Source organism: Guillardia theta (genome assembly GCF_000315625.1).
Source record: "Guillardia theta CCMP2712 unplaced genomic scaffold GUITHscaffold_1, whole genome shotgun sequence".
Lineage (NCBI taxonomy): Eukaryota > Cryptophyceae > Pyrenomonadales > Geminigeraceae > Guillardia > Guillardia theta.
Window position 1 is genome coordinate 244,797 of NW_005434673.1, and position 9,353 is coordinate 254,149.

General features: G+C 52.8%; 4 protein-coding genes across 4 annotated transcripts; 2 read left to right on the forward strand and 2 right to left on the reverse strand.

The window, feature by feature from the left end:
- Window positions 1-54: 54 nt before the first annotated feature.
- GUITHDRAFT_98974 (hypothetical protein) lies at window positions 55-1,273 on the reverse strand (the record flags this gene model as incomplete). Its single annotated transcript, XM_005842117.1, has 3 exons — window positions 55-125; window positions 169-216; window positions 271-1,273. The coding sequence occupies 3 exons, from the start codon at window positions 1,271-1,273 to the stop codon at window positions 55-57; spliced, it is 1,122 nt and encodes a 373-aa protein (XP_005842174.1).
- Window positions 1,274-2,482: 1,209 nt separating this feature from the next.
- On the forward strand, window positions 2,483-4,654 carry STXPM (syntaxin PM; the record flags this gene model as incomplete). The annotated part of the gene is made up of 17 exons (XM_005842118.1): window positions 2,483-2,521; window positions 2,571-2,603; window positions 2,684-2,722; window positions 2,838-2,882; window positions 2,932-2,994; window positions 3,045-3,095; window positions 3,147-3,194; window positions 3,243-3,296; window positions 3,350-3,422; window positions 3,472-3,523; window positions 3,580-3,652; window positions 3,712-3,768; window positions 3,823-3,885; window positions 3,930-3,986; window positions 4,032-4,070; window positions 4,123-4,213; window positions 4,617-4,654. 17 exons carry the CDS (start codon window positions 2,483-2,485, stop codon window positions 4,652-4,654), a joined length of 915 nt encoding a protein of 304 aa, XP_005842175.1.
- A 79-nt stretch (window positions 4,655-4,733) lies between these two features.
- GUITHDRAFT_98976 (hypothetical protein) lies at window positions 4,734-7,204 on the forward strand (the record flags this gene model as incomplete). Its single annotated transcript, XM_005842119.1, has 7 exons — window positions 4,734-4,787; window positions 5,088-5,531; window positions 5,660-5,745; window positions 5,795-5,951; window positions 6,271-6,654; window positions 6,832-7,035; window positions 7,094-7,204. 7 exons carry the CDS (start codon window positions 4,734-4,736, stop codon window positions 7,202-7,204), a joined length of 1,440 nt encoding a protein of 479 aa, XP_005842176.1.
- A 195-nt stretch (window positions 7,205-7,399) lies between these two features.
- On the reverse strand, window positions 7,400-9,040 carry GUITHDRAFT_46636 (hypothetical protein; the record flags this gene model as incomplete). The annotated part of the gene is made up of 2 exons (XM_005842120.1): window positions 7,400-8,306; window positions 8,436-9,040. Coding segments are annotated over 2 exons (1,512 nt in total), but the record flags the coding sequence as incomplete, so codon positions are not given.
- Between the last annotated feature and the right edge of the window lie 313 nt (window positions 9,041-9,353).

Here is a 9,353-nt window from a genome sequence, read left to right on the forward strand (position 1 = left end):
CGAGGAGGGACGCTGACTTGGAGCTTTCGACGGGCTGGTTCGGATATCGAGCTCTCACTCGCTTCCATCAGCGTTCTCAAGAATCCGTTGGAAAAACTTGTCAAAGTCGATCCTGCCCTCGTCACCTGCACCCGTGTCAACCGACTGAAGGCTGGCAAACAGGAGCACCATGCTGATCTTGTGGGTGGTGAGATGTGATCCCGAACCTCTTGAGACCTGGAGGAAAGAGTCAGCTCGACCCACGGGAGGATGCCATCAGGGCTGAACAACCTTCAAGGACGTCGCTCGGTAGCAAGAAGCCCCTGCAACTGACGTCCATCTCGTGGAAGAGAAGCCATGACATCCCTTGCATAGGGTGACATCTCTTGTGTTGTTCTGCATCGGAGGAGTTCGAGACATCAGGTTCACTGTTGACAAGTTTCTGCAAGACAAGGGAAGATCGAGAAGAACTCTCAACGAGGTGCCACTGGCCATGCTCAGAGGTGAGAGTGCACCGGAAGACTTGGAACCAGCGGAGTAAGCATTGAAGAGCTGCGAGAGAAAGCTTGACACACTCCTTGAGACCTCGACGAATCTCATTGCCAAAGTTGAGAATGCGATTGGACTGAGCGAAATCTCTCGACTTGACCTGCCATTCACTCTTTCTCACTTGCTCAGCAACTACATGGCACTGGTTGACGACTGCGAGCAAGAAGTCCTCGAGTGTTCTATCCATGCTGTCTTTCGCCGACAAGAGATCGAACACCTTGGGTCGAGCATCAAGAGCTGCCTGCAGAAACTTCGCTTCCACTTGTTCAACGATCCCATTGCCAACGTCTTCCTCTGTCTTCCTTGCAAGTATCTCCATGTTCAGCTGCTGGTGAATCAGGTCCTGCATGTGATGCTCCTCCTGAACTCTCCTCTCATTCTTTCTTCTAAGATACATTCTTTCTTCGCGTTCCCGCCAGTCGTCGTACACAGGCTCTTCTCGGGTGCCTTGCTCTGCTTGTCTTGCAAGTTCCTGGGCATGAATTTTGAACTCCTGCCGGTCCAACACAAATCCAATGAAATCATCGTGCACCCTCCCGTCTTCGTCCACAGTCTTCCGCATGTCTTGCATTTCGTCTCGAGAAGCAACGTGCTTGGCGAGGCTACTCTGCTCTATGCGACGGATCTCATCGTCGTTGGTGTCTAGACGTGTGACGCCGTCTCCGTCCCGGTCCTCTTCATCTCGGTCTAGCTCTGTCTCGGCGTCCAAAAGCTCTCCTAGGTTGTAGCTCACACTGATCGCCATTGCAGATTGAGTCATCGGCAAAACTCATCCGCAGTGCGGTACCGGTTCAAGGTTAGCTGTCAGCATGATGAAGAAGCGGGGGCTTCCTGAGAAAGTCCCAACTTCATCTGACCTGCATCATCTTGTCGACATTTCCTCCTCTCGGCTCTTTCCTCCGACCCTCCAGACTTTCCCCTATCTCAGTCCCGCCCTCTCTCCTCTCCCTTCTCTCTCCCATGATCAACGGCGCTATAGTGAGGTTCCTGACTGATCGCCCGGGTCGGAGCGCGAACGCCGGTCGGAGCCTCCTACCGTACCCGGCAGGCAAGGGCCTACCGTATGTTCATCTCTTCCCATATTTGAAAATAAAGAGGATAATTTCAAAATTCTTCAAGTTGTGATTGAAATGTGCTATTGGGATGAAGACCACCCCACTAAACCTGCTTCCTCAAATCCCTATCGTGACATTCAAACCTGTCTCTGTCACATCAGTTTTAAATTCAAAATTATGTTTAAAATTCCAAATATTTGAAAATTCCTTCAATGCTGTAGCTTGCATGTGGTAGGTAGTTTGAAACGAGTAGGGGTGTTTCAGAGGTGAAACTATGGGGTGAATATGTACGAGGGTAGGGGTAGGTTGTTCAGGGAGAAACTCAAGGTGGGGGTCATCGAAATGGGTTTTCCCCCAGTACTGTCGCTGATCGCCAAACGGGGCAAAGAGGAGGCGAGGCGGTAGAGGAGGCGAGGAGAGCAAGGAACAAGGGATATAAGGAAGACGTGAGACTGCTTCCACAAGTGCACCCATCGAGAGACAGGAATACATCCTTGATAGGACGGAATACTTTCTTGGGAGGTACCACAGTTGAAGGATTTCATGCACGCAGCATGTGCGACAACAAGTTAGGAAGAGTACAATCCATGCTGTGAATATATCAGGGACCGAAGTGGAGTCGACTAAGAGGTCAACTTCGTCCTGGTTCAGATAATTTAGTCTCAAACAGACCAAATCCTCGGACAGATACTGGATTCGTTTGCAATCGGCACAAACAGCTTCGAACACTCTCTCAAAGGTGAAGCAATCAGAGGCTACATTTATCCTGGTACCAGTTTAACATTGATGCAGAGGTGTATTCAAGTTCCTAAAGCTATCAGAGCACAAGAAACGGCAGAGGAGCACAAAGCTTTCTGACTGGCATACTCTACTCCAACTTTGAATTCCTCGCGCACGAAATGGAGCGATTTACAGACTTGCTGCGTGGATCTAACAACGTGAGTAACGAGATGACGATTCCCGTTTCTGTTAAATCTTTGCGAGCAGAGTCCTAAGTCTTATTCTAATTTGCGAGACAAAGTGAGAAAGAAAGGAGAGGAGTGGAGAAAGAATGTTCAAGAGTGTTGTTTCGGCAAAGCTGATTCGACTTTCCTATACAGAAGGACAAAGGCTCTGATATGGATGTCGAAATGGGAGAGGTGCGATTACACCTAGGCCCTTCCACGTTAATCTATCATTGAGTGGTTCTTTGGTTCTTTTCCCTCCACCAGACTTTCTTTCCTTGTTTCGTGAGACCTCTGACCTTACTGTCAGGCCGATCCAAATCAATCGCCCTTCATGCAAGAGTTCTTTGACAAGGTTCATCAATTAAAGCCCATGAATGTGTTGCATTTGAATCTTGATGCAGATTTCTCAAGTCAAAAGGAACATGGATCAGATACGCAAGAACATGGGTCACATGGAAAAACAGGTTCACTTTGCTAAGCATGTCCGTTTGTTCTTTTGACTTCGGTGTTGTAGCACGGGATGGCCCTTACCTCTGTGTCAAGTTCAGCCTCCAATAAGAGACAGGTTCGGGGACGTCACGTAGAGTTTGTCTTGGGATAGTTGACTGTTACCTAGGAGGAGCTTGAAGGCCTTATGGATCAAACTAGCACTCTGATCACTGCGGTACATCCCCGAGAGCGTCTGATTCAGCTGTTGTTGAGAGTCGTGCAGGTCAAAGTTGCCCTGAAGGACATGGATAAAGACAGCAAAGCACATGCTGCAAAGGTGGCCATTGCTGACTTCTATCTACCCTTCTGTGATTATGCCTTCCATGATAGGCGGGGAAGGCTGGTGATGGAGAGGCAAGAATTCGTCAGAACATGCACAGTGCACTGACCAAGAAGTTTATTTGTGACGATTTGATCTGCTGGAGATGCTAGCTCTCTGACATGGTGTACAGCCCTAGTCCAAGAGTATCAAGAGATGCAAACGAATTTCAAGGGAAAGTACAAGTACGGACTAGCTGTTGATGCATGGTGCTTCTAGTCATACCTGATGTTCTGTACAGGGAACGTGTGGGCAGGCAGCTCAAAGTCGTGAGACCTGATGCAACAGATGATGATGTGGAGAGGCTGCTGCAGGTAAGTTTGTCGAGATGCCAAGGATCTTCTAGGAGGTTGTTCTCATCTTGTCTTTCCAGGATGGAGGTGACAGCAACATTTTCAAACAACAACTGCTACAGGAGCGATCAACTCAGGTTCGAGCATTCGATTGTTTGATTTCCTTTGGTCCCTCACAAAGGTTACCGCAGGCTGCGAAAAATGCCCTGGCAGACATTCAAGACAAGCACAGAGATATCATTCGACTGGAGCAGGTGAGATAGTGTGAATATTGCAAATTTGATGGATGATGTTTCAGAGCATTGTTGAGTTGCATCAATTGTTCGTGGACATGGCCGTTTTGGTGGAAACACAGGTGAGAGTGGAGGTGACGTATACCAAAGTTAAATGAGTTTCACAGGGCGAGATGTTGGATCAGATCGAATATAGTGTGCAACAGGTGACTCCGGCCGAAGTTCTATGAATTGCTTTCAACGCTGACAGAATTGCAGGCACATCAATATGTTGATCGCGGTGTGAAGCAACTTGAGAAAGCAAAGGAGAGCCAGAAGAAATCTCGCAAGGTCTACAACACTCGTCTGGGTTGTCTTCATTTGATCTTATGTGCAGAGAATGTGCTGTTTGCTTTGCTGCTTCATCATCATCCTTTTCATTGTTATTGGAGTCGTTTTCGGAGGACTGAAAGGGGCTAAAATTGTTTAAAGGAAGTGTATATACATCTCAGTCATAAGTGAAAACAAAAATTCATGCGCGAAACTTTTCTTCACGTGTCATACCTCCTACCGTCACTCCGATTACACATGGCCCGGGATCGGCCGGCCGGGCCCGGCCCAGCGCACTGACGGGCCGGGCGGGCGCGCGGCTCCGGTGAGGCCGCTGAGCCGGGGAGTCAGGCTGGCCCAGAAGTTAAAACAACACCGGGGAAGACAGCTAGCAGAGTTCGCCATGGCGGATGGGCGGAAGTCGCCTGAGGCGGTGCCAGCAGGCGAGAATGCGAGCATGAGCGACGCGGCGAAGTGCTGAGCTGCTCCCAGGATAAGCAAGCACAAGATTCGAGCAGGAGGAAGAACGCAGAAGTTCCAGGAAGCTTAAGGATACCAGAATGGAGGAGCAACTCATGGGATATGTGCGGATGGAAGTGACCATAGGAGAAGAGGTAAGTCAGCATGATGGTGCTCGATGTCGCCTCCTCTTTCCTCCTGTCCCCAGTATTGTTCTCGCTCCGCTCTTGCATGAGGAGAGGGTTGATGAAGGCGCGTGAGATATCAACGACTGTTGATATGAGAACCCACAGTACTTCGAAGTAGAGTAAGAATACAGGAGCGTAGGTTCGTGTAGGTTCGTTGTCCACATAAGCAGCAAGTGCAGATATCACGGATAGTGTAGACGTTCAGGGCGGAGGGAAGGGTGTTCTGGTAGCAGCACCTGCCTTGTAGTGAGTGGTTGTTCAACCCAGGACGAAGTTCGACGAGACGTGTTCTTCCTGGGAGAAGACCTGTCCATCAGAGTCTTCGTACACCTGCCACTTGGTCAGAAGTTCCAGGGAAGGTTCCTCACAGACTGGAAGCACTTCTTCTCCAACCTCGACATTTCCGTCCAGCTCTTCGAGGCTCTAGGCACCGACCAGTCGGCAGAGCTGAGCGAGAGCTCGGTACGGGAAGACGACGGCGCCTCGGAGAGCTTCATGGACGCGACCGAAATGTTCACGCTGGTCCGGATGGATACATCCGAAGTGGAGAAGGGGAAGCTGATCGGCTCTCCATCCTTCCTGGGCTCAGGCATCGCCTCCAACACCAACGACGAGGGCGAGGAGACAACAGGGAAGTGGATCGAGTCCAACAAGGTTGCATATTCACTGAAGTTGCGGCTGTCGCTGGAGAGGGCTCATCTCGAGAGGCGGGTGAGTGTTGACCCTCCTGATTCTATGTCTTGAGCTTTTTAACGTCTCCTCCTCCTCCTCCTCCTCCTCCTCCTCCTCCTCCTCCACTTCTTTTCCCTCCTCCTCTCTTCCTCCTCGTCTTCCCTCAGCTGGTCATGAAAGTCACTGCGTCTCCCCCGACCTTTCCCATGGACGAGGCAAACTTCCTCCTCCCATCCCAGGACCTCTCTCCGAGGTCTGCCATCTCCTCATGCCCCTCCCTCCGCTCCCTGAAGCTTCTTCAGCTCCCACGAGGCAGCGCGTCTGCTCCACGGCCTCTACTCAAGGAGCAGCACTTCAAGAGGATTCCGTCCGACTTACAACGCGGAGTTCTTCATCAAAGTTCAAGACCCGCTCTACGTTGAGACAACCCTCCGAAGCTCTCCCATGTCCCATGACTCGGTATAGCCCGTCCCCTTCATTTCATTCCACCTTCCTACCTCCGCGCCCCCATGCCCCCCTCCCTGACCCGATCCGAGGGGCCGCTCCCTGCTTCTCTTCTGCTCTTTCTCAACATCTTTCCCTTGTTTCTCCACCTCCTCCCTGTTTCCTCCTCCGTAATTACCTTCTCTCTGTTTTTCAACTTCCAGCCTTCCTAACCCATGGTCCTCTGTTTCACATTACTTTCTCCTTGACGAGATCTATATCTTCTCATTCCAATCCACTTCTATTCCTTCTCCTCCCTCCTCCTCTTACATCGCTCTCACATTTGGGATTCCAGTATGTCCTGGCAGTTGTGGTTCAGAATCGTTACCCTCATGACTGGTCACTCGCGATCGACAAGGTGGAACTCTCCTCCCCCGCCTCGAGCCTCACAGGATGGAACATTCGCTGGATGGGATGCGAGGAGGAGAACCTGATTCTCCACCGAACGGAGCAGCAGAGCATCGTGTGCTTGCTGGAGCCGTCTTCCACTCAGGTGTCCACCCTCCCAGAGAGCATGCAGCTTGTGATATGGTGGAGGCTGAGAGGAGGAGGAGGAGGGGAGAGCAAGATGAAGGTGGTTGATCTGCACATGGGAAGCGTCTCTCGCAGACTGCAAGGACTTGACATGCAGACATCTCGGGATATGAACATAATGTGCAGCATACGAAACAACGACAAGGTACGAACGGCAACATGCATGATAGCTTGTCTACAAGTGCTCCTCCTGTCGTCCTTGCCTCCTAATGCACCAGCCGACTGCAACTCAACGACACCTTCCCCTCCTCTACCTGCCTTCATGAGATGTTTTTCTTCCCCTCCAGCTCTCCTCTCTGACCACTCAAAATTTTCGCGCCAGGTCGTCGTAGGCTGCAAGTCCTTCTGCGAGTTCAACATCAAGAACGGGGGGAATGAAACTCTCCATATCCTCCTCTACTTCCCCGACTCTCACCTCCTCTCCTCCCCCGAGGCTGGCAAGCAGGATGGCGCGCTGCGCTGTATCACTCGGCTGATCGAGGTGGGAAAAATTCCGCCCAAGAGTGACACCACTGTGAGCGTAGAGGTGAGGACGGAGGAGAGGGAGAGGGGGAAGGAGGGAGGTGGATGATGTTGATGAGTAGGTGATGGGGTTGAGGGCTGGGATGGCGAGGATGGAAGCTTGTTTCCTGCATGATATGAACTCGAAGCTGTCGGTCGAGGTCTTCACGCACTGGGCGACGATGGTGACGTGAAGAGAGGAGAGGGAAGAGTGTGGTGGGTTGTACAGTGAAGCAAGGGACAAGAACATCGAAGTTGGTCGCTCAGCTTGTTTCTACTTCTCTCTCCACGCCTGCCTGCCCCTACTGCTTGCTGATCGCCTCAAGTCTCTTCATCTTCTCCTCCAACCTCTTGCGTATCGACTGACGAGAAGCTTTCTTAGCGACGGAGACGGAGACAGACACTTCAGTCCCTTCCTTGACACCTGCAAGGGTGCGTAGGATGACGGAGTCGCTCGCCAAGGACACGAGCATCGAGTCCTCCGGAGTCACTTGTACCTCCACCCCGAGGGGATAGAACCACTTCCCACTGGCGAAGATCACAGTTGCATCTCCCTCCACCCCCGACGAGCTGAAGGTGAGCTGGAAGTTGCCAGTGGAGGGTTCGAAGGAGTAGCTCGAGATGTTCCCTGCTACCTGCTGTGGGTACGTGCGGGCGATCAGCCGCACCTTGCCCTCCCTAAGGGAGCCGTCGGTCTGGTTGTAGAACCCTTCCTCCACCGTCCCGTCTGGCTCCATCGCTTGCGTCGTAGGATCATGATAGCTCTTGAACTGCCAGTACGTCCATGACTGTGCATGACGGTCGGTGATTTCTCCGATCTTGTCCGCCATGGCGCTGTCCACGGGCCCGTCGTCGATCATCGCTCCCCACTCGGTCAAGAAGCCAGCGACTGAGAGCTTCTCCAAGTCACCCTCGATCACGTTTGACAAGTACTTGTCAAAATAGGCGTTGCACAGCTCCGTGTTGGCCGGCTGCCCATCCCTCGTGTTGTAGAAGCAGTACATGTGGTAGCTGAAGACCTGGCGGTCGTTGTACTCCGCACCCCCTGGCCCGGCCGACAGGCCCGTCCCCGAGAGGCTCTTGAACGGAGTCTGACTCACTCCCACAGTGGCCTCGAAGAAGAGCAAGTGCCGGTCGTCGACCTCCCGCACGGCCTCGTGCACTTTCTGGTAAAACGACTGGAGGTTCTTCTTGTCCGCCTGCCGGATGTCCAGGAACTCGGGATGGAGGAGGATGTCGCCGAGGAAGGGCTCGTTCAGGATCTCGTACCCGATGACGCTGCTCCTCGTGGCGAACCTGCCGTAACAGCTCAGAGCAGGGGCAAGAGGAGGAGGAGGAGGAGGAGGAGGAGGAGGACAAGGTGGACTAGGACGAGGTCTTAAGGAGCAGAAGGCATGCGGGTAGGACGTCAAGGGGGAGGCAGACCTCTGGGCTACGACCCTCCAGAAATTGACGAACTCGTCTTGGATCCCGTCGTAGTTGTCGTAGAAGGCCTGGAACGCCTTGCCGACGGCGTCGGAGAAGTAGTATCGGAAGAAAGCACTTTTGTAGCACTCGGAAGGCAGAGGATAGCCGGTCTCCGGATCTACCTCGTACTCGTGCCATGCTGTCGGGATGGGAAACTTCTCCGGCCTGACGCCCTCAGAGACATTGGTGTATGGCGTTGCCCAGTCCGGGAAGCCATTCCCGCAGAACTTCGGGGAGAACAAATCCTGATGCGCGTCCAGGATGGTGTAGATGCCGCTCGTGGCGAGGACGTCGACGATCTCTGCGATCTTGTCAAGGTAGGTCTCGTTGACTTGACCACGAGCAGGGAAGACTCCGGGGAGAGCGACGAGGAGGCGAACGACGTTCACTCCCATCGCCTTCATGTCCTGTACGTCCTTAGCCACCAGAGAGTCCACGGGGTCGAAGTGATCGGTCTGCGGGTGGTAAGGAGGGAGCTTCGAGACGACGTTAACTCCATGGAAGATGACTTCTGCTCCTTGCTCGTTCACCAGCCTCCGCCTGTCCGGGTCCACACGGACCCACGGCAGACTGCCATGGGCGGTGGGCAGCCACATGAGCGCGGCTGTGGCGCAGAGCGCAATCATGAATGTCAGTCGCATCGTCCCCTGTTGCAGCGGAGGAGGAGGAGGAGGAGGAGGAGGAGGCGCTCAGGCAAGCCGACTCATGTTTCTGTTACGAGTAACCTGAAGACAAAGTCAAAACGGTAAAAAAACAAATTCACCTTCTCTTCCCCTCCTCTTCCGCCTCTCCCTCCGAGTCTATCGTATACTTCTCCTCTCCTCCTCTTTCCTCTTCCTCCCCTTCGTCTTCCTCGTCCCTCCCCCCCCCCCCCCC